This window comes from Podarcis bocagei (assembly GCF_964188305.1).
Source record: "Podarcis bocagei genome assembly, chromosome: 13".
NCBI classification, from domain to species: Eukaryota; Metazoa; Chordata; class Lepidosauria; order Squamata; family Lacertidae; genus Podarcis; species Podarcis bocagei.
Genome location: NC_138138.1, coordinates 56,955,777 through 56,976,698, shown reverse-complemented (window position 1 = coordinate 56,976,698; position 20,922 = coordinate 56,955,777). Strand labels below are relative to the sequence as shown.

The following is a 20,922-nucleotide window of genomic DNA, read 5'->3' as shown; positions in this document are numbered from 1 at the left end:
GGCCTTTCAAGAGGAAGGGGGTTCCTTTTACTGTGTCCTAGATTTGGGGGGGGGGGGAATCCCACAAGGGAACAGGGCGAACACCACTCTCACAGACAGGTAGAAGAGTCGAGTTTATTGGAACTTAAAAGAGTACCTATTTACAGTTCTGCGACACAGATGAAAGGACAGGGGGGGCTTTTCTACAACACCAAACGTGGGACACCCCCCCCAACGTTCACAAACACACACACGCACCCCCCCAATTTGGCCCTGCTGCTCGCAGGAAGAAAAAACAACACAGAGTCTCGATTCCTTCTCCTCTGCCCCCCAAGTTGCTCCAAAGGTGCGGAGGGAATAGACTTAACGTCACGCAGAGGCTGCTGAGATGCCGCCGTCGCCCCCCTTCCTTGGCACGCAGTGGGCAAGGGGAGGTGCTGTGCTGTGTTGCGGCCCCCCAGCCGTCTTGCGATCCAGGGACGTGCCCGGCCTCCCTCACAGGGAGGGCGTCTGCGGGGACTCTGGCACCAAGCCCTGTGCCCCGTTGGCCTTGGCCAGGAAAGCGGTGGCGGCCGAGGTGCTGGCACTGCTCCCGGGGGGCGGGGGGCTCTCGCCGTGCTCCTGTTTGATGCCCCCCGCCAGGGCCAAGCCGCCGGCCCCCGAGGAGGAGGGCGAGAGCTGGGCGGGTCCCGCTCCTTTGCCCTCGGCGGCGGCGGGCAGCGAGACCACGATGTACTTCTGGACGCTGCCGGAGACGGGGGGGCTGGGGGCGGCCTGCCCGCCAGAGACCAGCTTGACCAGGGGCTGGGTGCTGGGCACGGTGGTGGTGACGGGGGAGGTGGAGGTGCAGGCGGGGCCCCCGCTGAGCGTGATCACCTGCTGCGAGGTGGGCGTCCCGGAGGCCGAGGAGGACATGACGATGAACTTGGTGGGCGGCGGGGAGGGCTGGGTGGGGGTGGCCGGCCGGGCAGAGACCAGCGTCTGCATGGGGAGGGCAAGGGAGCCGGGCATCTTGATGATGCTGGGGGCCCGCGAGGCGCTGCCGGAGCCCCCCTGGGGGGCCTGGGACAGGGTCAGCGTGGGGCGAGGCTGCGGAGAGAGAGAGAGAGACAGAGAGAGGATCACAGGGGGGGTTAGATTTTCCCTCCCAGGTTCATTTTAATCTTGTTTTTTAAACTGTATTTCAATCAATTGTTTTATAGCTGGTGTTTGGCTGGGGAGGAATAATAATAATAATAATAATAATAATAATAATAATAATAATAATAATAATGTAGTACCTCGGGTTACATACGCCTCGGGTTACATACACTTCAGGTTACACATTCTGCTAACCCAGAAATAGTGCTTCAGGTTAAGAACTTTGCTTCAGGATAAGAACAGGAATCATGCTCTGGCGGTGTGGCAGCAGCAGGAGGCCCCATTAGCTAAAGTGGTGCTTCAGGTTAAGATCAGTTTCAGGTTCAGTACGGACCTCCGGAACGAATTAAGTACTTAACCCGAGGTACCACTGTAATAATAATTTTTTATTTATACCCTGCCCATCTGGCTGGGTTTCCACAGCCACTCTGGGTGGCTTCCAACAAAATGTTAAAATACAGTAGCCCTTCAGATATGAAAGGCTTCCCTAAACAGGGCTGCCTTCAGATGTCTCCTAAAAGTCTGGTAGGTGTTTTTTCCCATCTGGTGGGAGGGAGTTCCACAGGGCGGGCACCACTACCGAGTGTGAGTTCCTTCAGTGGCAGGGCAAATGCACTCTGCACATGCACAGATGGCACCCAGTCTTCCTAATGCATCCTAGGTGTGCACACCACAGACCCCAGGCCCTTGTTCCAGGCCCTAATAATAATAATTTATTATTTATACCCCGCATATCTGGATGGTTTCTGCAGCCACTCTGGGCGGCTTCCAACAAAACACTAAAATACAATAACCTATTAAACATTAAAAGCTTCCCTAAACAGGGCTGCCTCTTTAAATAAAATTTAAATATTTAAAATTTATTTAAATAAAATTAATAAAACTTATTATTATTATGAAGGGAGAGGGGAACCGCAGCCCTGGGTGGGGCCGCCCAGTGAGAGACCCGGAGCCCGTGGGTGCTTGGGGGTGGGGGTTCTGCCCCCCCTTACCTGGGTGATGGTGAGGGTGGTCCGGTTCACCTGCTGTGCCTGCATGGCGGCCTGGGCGCGAGCCTTGACCACGTGGGTGCACAAGAGGGTGCCCAGCGCCCCGTACTCCGCCCGGTAGGCCTCCTGGTTGTCGGGCTGGGGGCGCAGCTTCGCCAGGACCGGAGCACAGTGTTTCTGCGGTGGGGGGAGGACGTAGGAGAGACTTCAGAAGAAGCACCCAAGCCCAGCACCCGTAAGCCACTAAGAGCCCGGGAATTGAGAAAGACTGCCCCTGGATGTGGAAGTTCCATTGGAAGAGCAGAAGAGCCCAGAAGCTGGTCGGGCAAAAAGGGGACCCGCCTATTCCACCGCCCTGCCCTCACAGACGCCAACTAGATGCCCTTGGCAAGCCCACAAGCAGGATTCAAGCGCAAGGAAGTTACACAGGAGGAGAGTGATGCACTGCCCAGACCATGCGCTCAGAAATATTTTTCTGAATTTCCCACCCATGCTCTTCTCCTTGCTGCATGCACTAACGCATGAATCTGACCTTTGAAGTTTGTAAGTAAAGCATTTAAACTTCCTAACGGTGTGGTCTGTTCGTTGCCAGAGGGGCAGAGAAGGGCAGTGGACTAAATGGGATGTTTAAAGGATCCAACTGCCTATATTGGGGGCAGCTAAGTCAGTCGAGCATGAGACTCTTAATCTCAGGGTTGTGGGTTCAAAAGATTATCGCGTTGCAGCGGGTTGGACTAGATGACCCTTGGTGTCCCTTCCAACCAATTCTACTGTATTCCTCATGCTTCATCACTGGGCTGCGTGATTCTGTGACCTTAATACTTTTCTGGGAGCTCCCCTCTTGCTGGAGAGATTTGTCCAGCCCCAAACTTTGGACCTAGGGCTCCAGCCGATCAATTACCCCACATGGGTGACCTATATTTTCCTCCCCACAGCTTCTCCCTGTGCTTGGGACCAGCTTTTTCTCTGTACGCACGCAAACCATTCGACAGCAGCCCCACACCCCCCCAGCTGCCCCCTTACCAAGAGGAGGCTCTGGACGTGGTCGGCCCCGATCTTGTCGATGTTGCTGACGACCGGCCCCTCGAGGACGGAGCGGACCCTCTCCCCCTCCACCTGAAGCCGGGGCAGGATGAGGGTCTTGATCACCTGGGGAGGCAGGAGGAGAGAGAGTGAGGCCCAGCGCCTGCCCCCGGGATGCCCCTGCCGTACCCACAGCTGGGTCCGAGGCTACTCACGTCGTGCCCCAGCTCAGCCAGCCCTGCGATGGAGCCGTAGCGCGTGGTCCAGGGGGTCTTCTCGTCCACCCAGCTCTAGTGGGGGAAGAAGAGAGAGAGAGAGAGAGAGAGAGAGGAGTCAGGGGGAGGGGAGCGGATTCCCTAAATGCATATTTTGATCTGATTTCTTTCCGCAGGGCCTGTAAGACAGAGTTGTCCCGCCTGGCCTTTGGCTTGGAGCTAATTTGATCCCCTTCCCCTCTATCCTTTCTCCTTTCCTGTGATGGAACTCCTATTTGGGGTCTTCCCTGGCTTTTTTCTGGCCCATGTAGGACCAGTCTGGAAGGGACGCGGGTGGCGCTGTGGGTTAAACCACAGAGCCTAGGGCTTGCCGATCAGAAGGTTGGCGGTTCAAATCCTTGCAATGGGGTGAGCTCCCGTTGTTCGGTCCCTGTTCCTGCCAACCTAGCAGTTCGAAAGCACCTCAAAGTGCAAGTAGATAAATGGGTACTGGCCACATGACCCGGAAGCTGTACGCTGGCTCCCTCGGCCAGTAAAGCGAGATGAGCACCGCAACCCCAGAATCGGCCACGACTGGACCTAATGGTCAGGGGTCCCTTTACCTTTAGGACCAGTCTGCACAGTTAGCCTTGGTAAACACTTGACGTTTTCATCCTCCAAAAAGTTTTTGAGTTCCTGCTGAAATGAGGCTGCATTTTAATGTTGTGTTTTAATCTTGTTTTTAAGTTGTATTTTAATCAATTGTTTTTATATCTGGTTTTAGCCGCCCTGAGCCCGGTCTTGGCTGGGGAGGGCGGGTTATAAATAATTTTTTTTATTTATTATATGAACAGGAGGAGAGCCTGGCTGGTGGATCAGGCCAAACGGGGCTCATTTAGCATTACAGCAGCCAAAAAGTTGCCTATTATAGGAAAGCTGCAAGCAGGATCCGAACCCAAGAGCCCTCTCCCCTCCTGCGTTTTCCAGCAAGTGGGATTCAGAAGCATCGCTGCCCCCGACTGGGGAGGCAAAGGAAAGCCATCCTGACAACAACAACAACTATTATTATTATTATTATTATTATTATTATTATTGACATACCTCGCCCATCTGGCCGGGCCTCCCTAGCCACTCTGGGCAACTCCCAACAGAATATTAAAAATACCATAAAACATAAAAGACTTCCCTAAAAAGGGTTGCCTTCAGATGTCTTCTGAAAGTCAGATAGTTCTTTATCTCCTTGACATCTGATGGGAGGGCGCCACCACCAAGAAGGCCCTCTGCCTGGTTCCCTGTAACTGGGCTTCTCGTAGCGAGGGAACCGCCAGAAGGCCCTCGGAGCTGGACCTCAGTGTCCGGGCTGGACGATGGGGGTGGAGACGCTCCTTCAGGTATACTGGGCATTTGGGGCCGTTTAGGGCTTTCAAGCTCAGCACCAACACTTTGAATTGTGCCCGGAAACGTACCGGGAGCCCTCGAAACCCTGCCCTCCTCCATGAATTCCCCCAACCCTCTTTTAAAGCCACCCTAGACGGTGCCCATCGCTGCCTGCGGTGGCAGGGAGTTCCGCAGTCCAACTCAACCTCCCCACGCTCAGCTCCATCGGAGGCCCGCGTGTTCCGGCGCTAAAATGCACCTTGGTGAAGGTCTTGGTGATGCGCGACTGAATGTTGTTTGTGGTGGTGCTGAAGTTCTTGCAGATCTGGGCGATGAGCCGGGCGGCGAAGTCCCGCAGCGCCCAGTGGTTGTCCACGTCCGGCCGAAGACACAGCTGGCGGCTGACGATGCAGGTCATGACGGCCGGGATCAGTTCGTGGAGCTGCCAGGGGGTGGGGAAGAAAAGATGCCCATGGCGTTAAGGTCAGCGCCCGCTCCCGACTCACTTTGGGGCACCCCCAAGACACCCCCCCAGCCCGGGCTGGACGAGGAAGAGGAAGGGCTGTTTCAGTACAAGACTAAGACCCGCTAGCAGCAAGATGAGGCTGCTTGTGTTGCGGTTGTGCCACAAAGGGAGCTGGGAGAGACTCCCTTGGGTGTCTCCCCGTCACCCACCTGCCCAGTGGCCCCCAGCCCCCCAGAGAGAGCAGGGCTGGATTAAGACCTTTTGCACTCAAAAAGATTTTGGTGCCCCTGTATATACCTAATTCAAAGGATAATAAAAAACCGAGCTGCTTGCAGACACGAGACTTTATTTCGACCAACACAGTCATACCTCGGGTTAAATGTGCTTCAGGTTGAGTGTTTTCAAGTTACTCTCCGCAGCAACCCAGAAGTAACGGAGCGCGTTACTTCCGGGTTTCGCCGCTCGCACACGCAGAGACGCTCAAAATGACGTCACGCACATGCGCAGAAGGGGCAAAACGTGACCCGCGCAGATGCGTCTTACGTTCTACTTAGGATGCGAATGGGGCTCCGGAACGGATCCTGTTCGCATCCAGAGGTACCACTGTATGGCGATTATCTGGAACGAGTTGATACATACATATTAATAGCCTGCTAAATTTTGTATTTATTCAGATAATAACTATAATTTATAAAAGAATGAAAAAGCTTAAACAAATTGTCCAGTAGCACCTTATGGACCAACGAAGTTTGTTCTGGGTCTAAGCTTCCGTGTGCATGCTTCAGATACACTGAAACAGAAGTCACCAGACTCTTATATATAGTGGGAAGGTGGGGTGGGGTTTTTCTCAGAAGGGTAGTGGGAGATGGGGGATTGACTCAATGGGTGTGGTAAACCTGTGGAAGACTGTTAACGACTGCTTATAAAAGAATGTGTGGGTTAGGGTAATTTTCACCTTGATCGGATCCTCAAAACTAATCTTACGTAACACACCTGCTTCTGTACTTTGTCGAGAACAGGCGTCTGGCTTGCCTAGTTGCTCTGCTGGGACTTCTAGCTGAGAAAAGGAACGCTCAGCCATTTGTGACCGTTCTTGTTAAAAATACACCAAGGCAAATACAGTGGTACCTTGGTTTAAGAACAGCTTAGTTTATGAACAGCTTGGATTAAGAACGCTGCAAACCCGGAAGTAGGTGTTTTGGTTTGTGAACTTTGCCTTGGAATAAGAACATGTTCCGCTTCCTGTTGAGTGTGTCCCATTTGTAAATAGAGTCCCCGGCTGCAATGGGAAAGCACGCTTAAACCAAAGCGTTCTTAAACCAAGGCATGCTTTCCCATAGCAGCGGGGGACTCTATTTACAAATGGAACACACTCAACAGGAAGCGGAACATGTTCTGCTTCCAAGGCAAAGTTCACAAACCAAAACACCTACTTCTAGAACGGATTAAGTTCTTAAAGTACTACTGTATACCAGAGTGTTTGGATGAGGCATGCTCGATATCTTCTACACTTATTTTATAAAGTTCAGCCTTCTTCGCCCCCGCCCCCCCAGGGGAACCTGGTTCAGCGGCACCACGTGGCCCATGGACCCTGTCTGTGGTTCCCCCCGCTTACTCTGATGCCCTAAGAACGGGCTTATTTTGCTTAATGGTCTCTCCATCCCTGAGAGAGAGAGGGGGGGGGCTCACGTATTTCTCCAGGTAGAGGGTGGGGTTGTCCATCAAGGCCTTCACCATCCGCATCAGGTAGATCAGCAGAGCCAGGTTGTTCTGTACCACATTCACCCGCACCTGGAGGGAGAGAGGGAGGGATGAGGAGACAGGGGCCTCAGGTGAGGGGCTCCAGATCAGACTGGAAAGGCAGCCGGCAGCTACAGAGATATGCCTCTAGGCACCTTTTTCCATATATGGTGGACATGTACATTGGTAAAGGCTTTCTGGGAAATGGCACACCGTATTTTTCGCTCCATAAGACACACTTTTTTCTTCCTAAAAAGTAAGGGGAAATGTCTGTGCATCTTACAGAGCGAATGCGTGGTCCCTGGAGCTGAATTGCCCAGGGGCAAAAAGCAGATCATGCTCTCTTTTTTTTGAAAGAGGGAAGTGGGTGTTGAAACAAAGCTGCTGATCGCTTGCCGATTGGGAGGGAGATAAGGGACGCTAGAGATAAAGGAGGCTGCCTGGGAGGGGGAAGGTAAAGACAGCAAACTTGCAAAGGGGAGAAAACAGGAAGACTAAAGCAATAAAGAGAGAAATTAGAAGAAAAGGAGGAGGGGAAAACTCTCCAGCTAAGGAAAAGACACTAAGGCAAACAAGAGGGAAGGGAGTGTTGAAAGGAAACAGCTGATCAGTGGGATTGGGAGAGAGATAAGGGGGGAGGTAAAAGCCCATGGATCTTCAGGATTTTTGCATTGGGTCACCCCAAATTCACCATCAGATCACACAGCATGTCCATGGCTTCAGCCTGAACCAAAAAAATGATATATCCACTGTTTCATTCAGAATATTTTTTTTCTTGTTTTCCTCCTCTAAAAGCTAGGTGCGTCTTATGGAGCAAAAAATGTTTAGAAACGCATTTGTCAAAAAACCAGAAGCCTTTTTACTAGGTATAATAGAGTTTCCAAAAGAAGATAAAAGACTTTTTATGTATGCAACGGCAGCAGCGAGAATGCTTCTAGCCCAGAGATGGAAGGAAGGAGAAGTACCAATAAAAGAAGAATGGCAGACGAAACTGATGGAATAGGCAGAGATGGTGAAACTGACGGGGAAGATCCGAAACCAGGAAGCTCAAGTGTTTTCTAAAGACTGGAGTAAATTTGTAATTTGTTTAAAAGACCACTGTAAACAGTTAAAATCTTTGGCAGGGATGTAAGGACACTTGTAATGTGGAACTATTTATGGTCACAATGGTTATATAATGGATTAGTAAAGGTAAAAGATGCAGCAAATTTAAATTTAAACATGGAACCCATGCAGGGAGGGAAGGAGGTTTGAAAGAACCTTGTATTTTAATGTTTGAAATGGTTTTGTTTCATATGTATAACATTATCAAAAACTCAGTAAAAAAAATTTTTTAAAAAATAAAATGTGCCCTCGAATGCAGGGCTTCTTTCGCGCCTGACCCGGAGGCTGCAGTAGGCGTGGGATGCTGCAGCACGATTGCTGACAGGAGCAAGGAGGCCTTGCCTGCAGTGAGTGCCTTTGCTGCTGAGGGGTCTGATCCGAGACAGGGCCAGGTTCAAGGTGCTGCTGCTACTATCAGGATAAAAGGTAAAGGGACCCCTGACCATTAGGTTCAGTCATGGCCGACTCTGGGGTTGCGGCGCTCATCTCGCTTTATTGGCCGAGGGAGCCGGCGTACAGCTCCTGGGTCATGTGGCCAGCAGGACTAAGCCGCTTCTGGAGAACCAGAGCAGCGCACGGAAATGCCGTTTACCTTCCCGCTGGAGTGGTACCTATTTATCTACTTGCACTGGTGTGCTTTCGAACTGCTAGGTTGGCAGGAGCAGGGGCCGAGCAACAGGAGCTCACCCCATCGCGGGGATTTGAACCGCCAACCTTCTGATCGGCAAGTCCTAGGCTGTGTGGTTTAACCCACCTCCCTCACTATCAGGATACAAAGCCCTTAAAAAGCTCGAGACCCATTTACCTGCATGATCGCCTAACTCCACATGCGCCCAACTCAACAGCAGGAGGGGCACTGCCACAGGTGCCGTGCAACACCCATTCCACATTTGCAAGAACTCGATCGTTTAGTGTGGCGGCGCCTGGACTCTGGAACTCCCTGCCTCTTGACATCACGCAAAGGCACCCTCGCTGTACTCTTTTCGGCGCCTACTGAGAACATGCTTCGCCTAGGCAAGCCTGTCTGGATGCTTAGGAAGCGGGTGCGAGTTTTCATCTGGTTTTGAAAGACTTTTCTAAAATCCTCCCCGCCCTTTGCACACAAACCCCTTACCCCTTCGGAGATGAACGTGCTGAAGCGAGGAAGCATCTGGTAGAGGCCGGGGTCTGTGGCGATGCTCTGAAGAGCCTCCTGCAGAAAAAAAGGCAGAACGTCAGGAATCAGGGAGGGCGTTGCAGCTGGATCAGGCCACTGGCATCCTGTTCTCACAGTGGCCGACCCAACGCCCCCAAGGAGGATGCGAGGGCAGCGGCCTCCTCCCGCTCTTGTTCTCTGCCATTCTGAGGTAGACTGGCTTTGTCCATGGAGGCTCCATGTGGGAATCATAGGAAACTTGGCCAGCATCCTGGTCTCATAACCAGACACCCCAAAAGGAACTCCACAAGCAGGATCCGAGCCACAGAGCAATAGTCTCCTTTCCTGTGGTTTCCAGCCACCGGCCTCGAAAAGTGTTGGGCTCCACTTCCCATGATGCATCAGCGCTGGGAATACTGGCTGCTGGGTATTGTAGTCCAAGTCACCAGCAGGAGGGCTCCAGGGTGGGATTAAAGTGGCACCTTGTTTTGAGTCCGGGATCCGTTCAGGAGAACTGGACGCTCGACAAAGTGCTATTTTGCGCGAGCGGCAAACCCAGAAGTAACCCATCCTGGTACTTCCAGGTTTGCTGCAGACGTTCCACGAAATGGATGCTAAGTGGGGCGGACTCACAAAGAGGTACTACTGTATAAACTGGCCACACAAGCCCCTCACTGTCCCTTGTCCAAGGCACTGCGGTGATGGAGGGAGAGCTAAGAAGATTCAGGACAAATAAAAGCACTTCTTGAAAGACCTGCATTGGCTCCCAGTACCTTTCTAAGCACAATTCAAAGTGTTGGTGTTGACCTTGAAAGCCCTAAACGGCCTCAAAGGCCCAGTAGACCTGAAGGAGCGTCTCCATCCCCATCATTCAGCCTGAACACTGAGGTCCAGTGCCGAGGGCCTTCTGGCAGTTCCTTCATTGCGAGAAGCCAAGTTACAGGGAACCAGGCAGAGGGCCTTCTCGGAGGTGGCACCCGCCCTGTGGAACGCCCTCCCACCAGACATCAAAGAGAAAAACAACCACCAGACTTTTAGAAGACATCTGAAGGCAGCCCTCTTTAGGGAAGCTTTTAATGTTTGATGTATTACCGTATTTTAATATTCTGTTGGAAGCCACCCAGAGTGGCTGGGGAAGCCCAGCCAGATGGGCGGGGTATAAATAAATTTATTATTATTAATTATTATTATTGTTGTTGTTGTTATTGTTGCAGCGCAGGTTTAAGCTGTGGAACTCCCTGCCACAGCAGGCTGGGACAGCCACCAACCTGGCTTTAAAAGAGGATTAGGCAAATTAATGAAGGAGCGAGGGCTCTGCCACAACAGCAGACACTCTGAATCCCAGTTGCTGGCAACAACAGGAGAGGAGAGGCTGCGCGTGCTCAGATCCTGCTGCCTGTTTCCTATAACGGGCACCTGGCTGGCCACTGCAAGAAGAGGGTTCTGGGCCAGATGGGCAACCGCTGGCCTGATCCTGCTGCCAGGCTCTTCCTGTGCCCTAAGCCAGCTGATTCAGAGCCGGCTTTCCTCTGGGCAGGAGCAGGTCCCCAACTCCTGCGACTGCTGCCTTGTGCAGGGGGCTGGACTAGAGGATCTCGGGGGTTCCCTTCCACGGTTTCTCACCGCCCGCTTTGCCTCGCAGGAGCCCACGCAGGCCTCCGTGATCTCCTTGTAGTACAGCTGCTGCTCCACAGAGAGCTCATGGATGCTCCGGGGCTTCAGCTTCAGGGGGGCTCCCTCCAAAAGGGGGCCTTTCTTCTCTTTGCCTGGCAGGGAGGGAAGGAAGGCAGGGTCACGGAGGGGCAGCAAAGGGTTTGGCGGCTGGCGGAGGTCCAATTGACCAGCTGGAGATCTGTGGGCGCCAGGTTGGTTGACAACGGATGTCTCCATCTGGCTGACCCCTCCAGCTTCCTTACGCAGGTCAACAAAGTTTAGGCAACACGACAACCATATCCATACGTAATAGGCAATCTTTACAGAATTCCTTCAAACAATAACAAGTTCAAAATGAACTCTTAGACTCAAAGTCTCTGAAAGTCTTTAAAATCCTGCGGATCCATGTGGATCTGTGCTTTGTAACCAGGTTTTTGCGCCACTGCGGTCCCAGGCAACAGTGGATGCGTGATTTTTTGGGTACAGGCTGTAGCCATGGACATGCTATGTGATCTGATGGTGAATTTGGGGTGACTTTTACCTCCCCCCTCCCAGGCAGCCTCCACTAGTGTCCCTTATTTCTCTCCCGATCAGATGCTTCCTTTCAACACTCCTTTCCCTCTTGTTTGCCTTAGTGTCTTTCCCTTAGCTGGAGCAGTTTTTTGCTCCCCCTTTTCTTCTAATTTCTCTCCTCCTTGCTTTAATCTTCCTGTATTCCCTCCTTGCAAGTTTGCTGTCTTTACCTCCCCCCTCCCAGGCAGCCTCCTTTATCTCTAGCGTCCCTTATCTCCCTCCCCGATCGCTTGCCGATCAGCTGCTTCCTTTCAACACCCACTTCCCTCTTTCAAAAAAAGAGAGCATGATCTGCTTTTCACCCCTGGGCAATTTGGCTCCAGGGACCACGCATTCGCTCCATATGATGCACAGACATTTCCCCTTACTTTTTAGGAAGAAAAAAGTGTGTCTTATGGAGTGAAAACTACGGTGCCTTGCCCAGTCCACATTTTACCAGCTTCTCTGCAAGAATATCACGGGGGACTGTGACAAGAGCCTTCCTGAAATCAAGATATACTACATTCACAGCGTTCCCCTGATCCACCAAGCTGGTAACTCCATCAAAAAAATAAATGGGCAAACATTTATCAAAATACAGAGCACTGCTGCCCTGCCTGACCTTTGCCATCGGGGGCCGCGGTGGTCTGCCCTTTGCCCCTGAGGGCGCCGTCCTCCTCCTGTCCTGGTTTCGTTGCCTTGAGGGGTTCGGTGGCCTCTGTTTTCTGCTGCTCCTTCGGGGCTGGAGAGGAAGGGGAAAGGATGGATTGAGGTTAGGGTCTGCTTCTTCTTTGTGTAAATGAAGTTTCGTTTATTGACTTCCTAACGTGCACCAAACAGAGAGAACACTCCTAACATGGGAAGTCCCATTAAAAAAAATATAATTTGGCAGAATAATTGGATTATTGGATATGTATATGTGTCAGGGAACTGACATCGGAGCCAGAGGCGGAGGGAAGGCTCCCAAGTGATGCTGGAGAGGGACCCAGCAGGGAGAGAGGCAGCTCATCAGCTGGGGAAGGAAATCAGTGCAACACCAGGGATAAAGGGGGGCAGATGGGGGAATCGGCGAGAGGGCTCCAGGACTCCTCGCCGGACACCAGCAGGGAGAGCACGGGTCCTCCGCTACCCACACCCTCCCTGCGCAGAAGACTTCTGCGCAGGGAGAGTAGGAGGAGACTTGGCGTCAAACAGCTTTTATGCTGGAAAAGGTTTAAGAAACGCCCACTGACGGATTCTGCTAGCGACTGAGGCAGCCACGAAGTGAAGGGCTGTCCAGACAGAAAAGGTTTAACTAGGCAACCTAGCCAGGAGTGGCAGCAACTTACGCACGAGCAACCCCTATATTCATCACAATATGTATAACTTGGAATATTTAATGTGATTGGATTGGATTGTTAAAGTGGAAAACTTAATAAAAATGATTTTTTTAAAAAAAGAAAGTGCCCCATCAGATTCACGGCATCAACCAAAGCAGGCGACTCACCTGGGGGTGGGTTTTCCGGGATGGCGGGCTGGACCCCCTCGATGCTCAACCAGTGGGCTACGAGAGAAGGGAAAAGAAACCTCAGAGACAAAGAGAGAGGCAAACCTCTGCACGCTTTTGCTCAGCTGCCGACCCACAAGCTTGAGGATCCCAGCGCGGATCTCAAGAGTCGCTTCTCCTAGACGCTTGGAAAACACCTCTTCAAAGATCCCTGCATTGCAGGGGGTTGGGCTGGATGACCTTTGGGGTACTTTCGAAGTCTACAATTCTAAGGTCCCTCACACCCGGGCCAGAAAGGACTGCCAAGGGTCAAGAATAATAATGATAATAAAATTTATTTCTACCCTGCCCTTCCTGGTTCAAAAACTGGGCTCAGGGCAGCTAGCAACAAATTTAAAACACTTAATTATAAAAGCAGCATAAAATACAGTATAAAAACATGAATAACAACAAGGATTATAATAACAAGGATGGCCGTATCCTTGTGAACTCTCTTCCTGGCCCTTAAGATCTAGTGTATTTTTCACTCTATAAGACGCACCAGACCACAAGACGCAGCCAGTTTTTGGAGAAGGAAAACAAGAAAAAAAATATTCTGAATCCCAGAAGCCGGAACAGCAAGAGTGATCGCTGTGCAGTGAAAGCAGCAATCCCTCTTGCTGTTCTGGCTTCTGGGATAGCTGCGCAGCCTGCATTCGCTCCATAAGACGCGCACACATTCCCCCTTACTTTTAAGGAGGGAAAAGGTGAGTCTTATAGAGCAAAAAATACAGTAACTACTACATCAAAGTAACCTACTATCTTCATGTACGGAGGACGCCCGGTGAAGCCACTGGTCTGTGTATGTGACTTGCCAAGCAAGAGAAATTGGACAGGGATGCAGAGGCGTGGATTGATCAGAAATCTTCTCAGAATGGCTCAAACCCAGTCAATGCTTTCATTGCTGGCACAAATGGCTTGCTCCATATTTTTTATACAGTGGTGCCCCGCAAGACGAATGCCTCGCAAGACGGAAAACTCGCTAGACGAAAGAGTTTTCTGTTTTGGAGGTGCTTCGCAAAACGAATTTCCTATGGGCTTGCTTCACAAGACGAAAATGTCTTGCGAGTTCCTGCTGGTTTTTTTCTCCCCCCCCCCTTTTCTAAGCCGCTAAGCCGCTTATCAGCTGATCCGGTCAGCAGATAAGCCGCTAAAAGCCGCTAATAGCGCTAATCCGCTAATCCGTCAATGGGCTTGCTTCGCAAGACGAAAAAACCGCTAGACGAAGAGAATCACAGAACGGATTCTTTTCGTCTTGCAAGGCACCACTGTAATTCCTCCTAGCCATCCCGCCTGATCACTACAGTGGAGGGCAGTGAGTAGCCATTAATAATAATAATAATAATAATAATAATAATAATAATAATAAGTTTTATTTATACCCCGCCCTCCCCAGCCAAGGCTGGGCTCAGGGCGGCTAACAACCAATAATAAAAACAAGATTAAAATACAACACTAAAACCTTGTGGCTGCTTGCCCTCCATCGCCCTCTCCTCCTGCATGAACGCTGCTTTGCCAGCAGAAGGCACCCACCTTCTCCGAGCCCACCCTGGACCTGAGCGCCACACGGCCCCTGGGCTCCCACCCGCCCCTCACCTTTGAGGCAGACGTCGAGGGGCACGCGAGGCAAGGGGGTGTTGATGATGTCGCTCAGGTCCACCTCTTTCTCCTCGTAGAAGTGCAGCTCGCGCCCCCCGCCGCTGGCATAGCGGAAGGGGATGAACTCCTGGGCATGGAAGCCGTAGAGCGGCTGTGGCGGAAACAGAGGAAGAAAGTGGTTCAAGGACTGTCCCCAAAAGGGGTCGCCCCGGATAAGGCCCTGCTGCCTCCCTCCCTGAATCCAACTCAAAATGCCGCCTGGCACCCAGCCCCGACTTAGCTGGTAGAGCAGGAGACTCTCAATCTCAGGGTCGAGGGTTCAAGCACCACGTTAGGCAAAATATTCCTGCACTGCAGGGGGTTGGACTAGATGACCCTCAGAGTCCCTCCCAGCTTTGCAATTCTATGAATCTAGGATCGCTCATTTATTTTTAGTTCTTTCCTATGACACGGACCAGGAGAAAAAGCAAATAATGATGGGAAAGTACTGTTAAGTTCAACACAAGGAGCTTTTGAGAACAGGGTCAAAATCTGGGGAGAATGAAACGGACGCAATTGTACATGGGGCACGAAAACACAACTGACACAACGAAAGAGGCAGTGAAATAAACAAAAGGGTCTCGTCCGTTTACAGATGCCGCCAAATGTAAGGAATTTGGCACCCACGTGGCTGCGATGGAAACTCGAAAAATTAGAATATTGTGGAAAATTACCTTTTGAGGCTTTCCCTCCTTATGGAGGGTCTCAAGGATGGCTTTCTGCACAACTGTCAGGTCAGCAGTCTTCCCCATGATTGTGCTTCCTACTGAACCAGACGGAGAGACCATTTAAAGGCTCAGGAACCCATTGCAGGGGTTATGGATTGAATAGCTACTGCCCCTTTTCACAATATTCTAATTTTCTGAGATTGTTAATTTGGGGTTTCCATCAGCTGTACGCCATGATCATCACAATTATAACAAATATAGGCTTGATGTATCTCACTTTGCATGTCACGAATCTATCTCGTATATTAGTTTTAATATATTTAAGCTATTTAAATATATTTAATATATTTAATTTATTTAATATATTTCACCTTTTAAGCTTAATTACTGAAATATATCAACTTTCCCACGGTATTCTAATTTTTCAAGTTTCACCTGTATGTTTAATAATAACCCCCTTAGCCACTATGCCAATTTCTCTGAGGCAGCAATGAACACACAATCACAGTTGGAAGGGACCCCCACAGGTCATCTAGTCCAACCCTCTACAACGCAGGAACACGCAGCTCAAGAAGATGGCTCTGCTTCCACACAAACACCCCCAGCCCTGCCGAAATTGCCCGCCCCCACCCCAACACTCACCTCCACATTCTTCAATTTTAGGGCCAAGTCGATGTCCCCCGTCGTGAGGGTCCGGCGTTTGCCCATCCGCATGAACTTCAAGGCATCCTGAGAGGGTGGAAGTCGCAGAGGGAAAAAGAGAGACCGGGCAAAGGGTTGGGTGCGCCTCAAAGAGGGGAGGCCAAAGCTCCCTCTTCCCCTACCTCCCCACCTCCCCAAACCCTGCAGGGCAACCGCCTGCCAATCAACCGATGTCACACTGACGCTTTCTGGGCCCTGCACAGTTGGAAGTCAAGCAGGGTGAGCGGAGATGAATCGCACAGCCCCACAAACCTTTGGGGTCCCCCGAATCTCTACGTGAGCATGAGAAGAGCATTTACTGCCTCCAAACTTGGCGTCAGAGCGTAGCCATCGTGGCTGGTAGCTCTTCAAAGCCCTCTTCTCTGTCACCTTTCAAAAGCAACACGGTGGCCAGAAACAATCACAATGTGAAAAACTTTAGGGAATAATTCCAAACATCCAAACTAACAAGCTGAAGTCTCTGAAAGTCTCTGCAAGTCCTTCAATGAATCACGGTGCCAGACTTTACCCGGCGGAAAGCAAGCTGTGAACAGCTTTCTATAATCAGCAAATGTCCGATTCTGATGTCCAACTCTGAACTCTGCAACGGTGTTTACGGATAACAACTACTTCTTCGTTGAATTCTTTTTTAAATTTTCAAAGATCTTTATTGCAACTTAACATATATACATAATAACCAAAATTCCCAATGATTCCCTCACATAAAATATAAATCCTAGATTACAACAGTTGCATAGTTATACACTTAATTATAACCCCCCCCCGTCCTCTACTTCCCTCCACAGCAATTTGACTTCTTTATATTTCTTTCTACCTTTCCCCCCTTGCATTCTATAATAAGTTATTTTTGTTAAATTCTGATTTTTCCTTCTTTCTTTATTGGTTTTGTTATTGCTTACATTTTTTACTCTAAGCCTATTAACATGTCATTTTTAGAACAATATTTTGACATGTTTTGTTGAATTCTTCATCAGCCAATTAGTTCAACACTCGTAAGTAGAAAGATATGTAATTTCTTCATTAAACAATCTTTTTTTCGAATAGATATAATATACATGAGAATGAAAAATACTCCGGAACAGGGCTCATGCATGATGAAGAATTCAACGAAACAGGACTTGCAGAGACTTCAGTTTCCTAGTTTTGATGTTTTGAATTATTCCATAAAGTTTTCCACATTGTAATTGTTTCTGGCCATCGTCTTGCTTCTGATATTGCTGATTCATATTTTGCAGCACAGGGGTTTGTTTGTTTGCTCATCCTCTTTCAAAGCTAGCCTTGGTGAAGACCTGATGTTTTCATCCCCAAAAAGTTTTTGATTTGAGTTTCTATTGAAATGAGGCTGCATTTTAATGTTTTAATGTTGTATTTTAATCTTGTTTTTAAGTTGTATTTCAATCAATCGGTTGTTAGCCGCCCTGAGCCCAGTCTTGGCTGGGAAGGGCAGGGTATAAATTATTATTATTATTATTATTATAAAGCTATCTGAGTTGGTGGCCAGTCTTGCCTCCTGTGGAAGGGAGTTCCGCAGTTGAACTCCGTGCTGCGGGAAGAAGTACCGACCTGAGCAATCTCCTTGATGCGATAGCTGACTTCGTCTGCCAGCATCTGGCAGGTCTCCTCAGGGACCTGCCCAATGCCCATCGACTCGGCCATGACCTTCATGGACTCGGTGGGCAGCTGCATGTTGCTCAACTTCATCTTCTTCTCTTCCGCCATCTTGGCTCAATGGCTGCCCCTGCGGGTGGAAAGACCACAAAGATCTGCTCTGGTCACCGGCATCCCTCACTCCAGGCAGCCTTCTGCCTCAACCCCCAACATTGGCCAACCCATAGCGAAGCCTTTTTGGTGGTGGCTCCCCGTTGGCGTAACGCCCTCCCTGGAGACGTATTGCTGCGTTCCCCGCTATTATTGCTTTGCCAACTGATTTTCATGGAGATTTCTGTGGACACGTAAGAAGTACATGCTAAGAAACAAAACCGACATAACAAAACCTGTGAACTCATTATTTTTTGGAGCACGGAAAAGAAACAGAGGCAGCTGAGGAAAGCCAAGAAGATATGGAGATGGTAATCTGGGTAACAAATGGAAGTAGTTTTACGCTTTGCAGGCCAGAGACCCCCAATGCTGAACTACAATGTAGTCATACCTCGGGTTACAGACGCTTCAGGTTGCGTTTTTTGTGGGTTGTGGACCGCCGAGACCCAGAAGTACTGGAATGGGTCACTTCCGGGTTTCGGCGGCCGCGCATGTGCAGAAGCGATAAATCACGCTCTGCGCATGCGCAGAAGCACCAAATCCCTTGCGGTGGCAATGCAACAAGGTGAAGGTTTTTGGGGAAGCAATTTATAATGAACTTAAAAAAGTTTTTAAATATACTTTTCCCAAAAGACCTGAGGCCTTTTTGCTGGGAATTATGGGTAAGGAAATAAAAAATGAAGATAAAAAAATATTTCTCTATGCCACCACAGCCGCAAGAATTATGCTGGCACAAAACTGGAAAACAGAAACTATACCTAACGTAAGTGACTGGCAGGTCAAAATGATTAACTATGCCGAGCTAGATAGATTAACAGGCAGAATACGAGACCAAGACGACCAGAAATTTCAAAAAAATTGGAGTAAATTTTGGAAATATATTGGAACAGATATATAGGAGGAACTGGCGGTATTAGAAAAACTTTATCAGCTAATAATTATAAACTTTAATAAACTAATTACGCAACCCGGGATTTATTTGATACTTACCAAAAGGGTGAAGGGAAGTCAAAGGCTAAGTAGAGCCTAATGTTTATATTATTTTTTTGTATGATTGTACGCTTACTTTTTGTATAGCATGAAAATAGGATGAATAATTTATGTTAAAATGTTTATTTTTGTATTTGTTTGTCCTTTTTTCTTTTTTCTTTTACAAATTCTGAATAAAAATTTACTTGCAACAGAAGCACCAAATCCCAACCCGCGTGTGTGCAGACGCGCTGCTGCGGGTTGTGGACGCTGTGGGTTGCGAACGTGCATCCTGCATGGATCATGTTCACAACCTGAGCGTCCACTGTACTTGCCCACAATCTCTCCCTCACTAGGCAGCCCTGTTAGGGAAGTTTTTAATGTTTGACGTTTTATCATGTTTTTGAGATTCTGTTGGGAAACCTAGTGAGATGGGCAGGGTATGAATAATAAATTATTACAGTGGTACCTCTGGTTACATACTTAATTTGTTCTGGAGGTCCATTCTTAACCTGAAACTGTTCTTAACCTGAAGCACCACTTAAGCTAATGGGGCTTCCCGCTGCTGCTGCGCCGCCAGAGCACGATTTCTGTTCTCACCCTGAAGCAAAGTTCTTAACCCGAGATACTATTTCTGGGTTAGCGGAGTCTGTAACCTGAAGCGTCTGTAACCTGAGGTACCACTGTATTATTATTAGGGACTTTTGGAAGGAAATCTAAAGATGGCTGAATGATGCTCTTCCAGGCAACCCAGAAACCAGTGCTTTTACGGTTTTTAAACTATTACAGTGGTACCTCTGGTTACATACTTAATTTGTTCCAGAGGTCCATACTTAACCTGAAACTGTTCTCAACCTGAAGCACCACTTTAGCTAATAGGGCCTCCCGCTGCCGCTGTGCCGCTGGAGCCCGATTTCTGTTCTCATCCTGAAGCAAAGTTCTTAACCTGAGGTACTATTTCTGGGTTCGCGGAGTCTGTAACCTGAAGCGTATGTAACCCGAGGTACCACTGTACTGACAAGCTGAAAGGTATGCTGAGAAGGGCTGGTGTTATTTTTACTGTTGTTAGCCGCTCTGAGCCCAGCTTCGGCTGGGGAGGGCAGGATATAAATAAAATATTATTATTATTATTATTATTATTATTATTATTATTATTATTATTATTATTATTACAGTGGTACCTCGGGTTAAGTACTTAATTCGTTCCGGAGGTCTGTTCTTAACCTGAAACTGTTCTTAACCTGAAGCACCACTTTAGCTAATGGGGCCTCCTGCTGCTGCCACACGATTTCTGTTCTCCTCCTGAAGCAAAGTTCTTAACCTGAAGCACTATTTCTGGGTTAGCGGAGTCTGTAACCTGAAGGGTCCGTAACCCGAGGTCCCCCTGCCCTGCGAAGTGGCTTGCCACCCTGGGCTCCTTCGGGGGGCGGAATAGCAGCAGCCTAGCAGCGGGAAACGAGGAGGGCAAATGCAGCGGGATGTCACCCCGGCGCCCCGGCCCCTTCCCGCCCCCCGAGCTGCCGGACTCGCCAGGGAGCCGGACGGAGAGGCGGGGGGCTCAGCCTCTCGGTGCCCGGGACCCCCGGGGGGAGAAGGAACGGCCGAGCGGCCAGACAGGAGGACGCGGCGCCCAGCTGCCCGGGGGACCGAGGAGGGACCCCCAGGGGCCATCTAGTCCAGCCCCCCCCCTGCCATGCAGGAAGCAGCTCGCCCCGGAGGAGCGGCCCCCGGGGCATGTGCAGAGCGCAGCCGGCGGCGCGCCACTTACCGCCGGAGGAGGCTTCTCTGGCCACGGCCGCAAATACGGTAACAGCCGCCTCCGGGCGGCGCCCCTACATCCGCATATACGGTAGCCCGACCCAGGCGGCGTCATCCGACGGCGCCCCTGCCCCGCGACGGGGAGACACAAGCCCCGCCCACAGCCCCGACCGGAAGTGCTCAAAGGGCGCCGCTGCAGGAGGAGGAGGAGGTGGGCGGAGCTTCCTTCCTCGCCTCGGCGCCTGGTTGGTGGGGGTAGTCTTTTTATCCACTTGCGCATGCGCACTCCTCCTCCTCTCAGGATTGGCGGAGGAAGACGCTGCGGCAAGAGCACAGAGGAGGAGGTGCTAGAGCGGCGCCTGCGTGAGCGCGCATACTTCCGGTGCGTGCGGCGGACGTGACGTCACGAGGTGGGAAATAGAAAAAAACAGTCTACAGGTGTATTTACTTCTGTCAGTGTTTGCAATTTAATTGCTTTTTCCCCCCAATTTTCGTATTTTTCTAGCGGTTCTCGGTTTTGTTTTTCTTTGTTAAAGGTGGTTTGACAGGTAT

At 50.1% G+C, this 20,922-nt stretch overlaps 1 protein-coding gene across 2 annotated transcripts; it reads right to left on the bottom strand.

Annotated features, from left to right (window-relative positions):
• Window positions 1-100: 100 nt before the first annotated feature.
• TAF6 (TATA-box binding protein associated factor 6) lies at window positions 101-20,520 on the bottom strand. 2 transcript variants are annotated; one of them, XM_081167862.1, is made up of 14 exons: window positions 20,381-20,520; window positions 17,449-17,623; window positions 15,826-15,912; window positions 14,474-14,627; window positions 12,839-12,895; window positions 11,975-12,094; window positions 10,771-10,913; window positions 9,127-9,204; window positions 6,858-6,959; window positions 4,962-5,144; window positions 3,347-3,421; window positions 3,132-3,257; window positions 2,112-2,285; window positions 101-1,068 (listed from the first exon to the last, which is right to left on the bottom strand). In XM_081167862.1, exons 2-14 carry the CDS (start codon window positions 17,602-17,604, stop codon window positions 475-477), a joined length of 2,049 nt encoding a protein of 682 aa, XP_081023988.1. In that variant the 5' UTR covers window positions 17,605-17,623; window positions 20,381-20,520; the 3' UTR covers window positions 101-474. The 2 variants fall into 2 exon arrangements, with proteins under 2 accessions (XP_081023988.1, XP_081023989.1); XM_081167863.1 differs by lacking the exon at window positions 20,381-20,520 and having other exon boundaries at window positions 17,449-17,695.
• Between the last annotated feature and the right edge of the window lie 402 nt (window positions 20,521-20,922).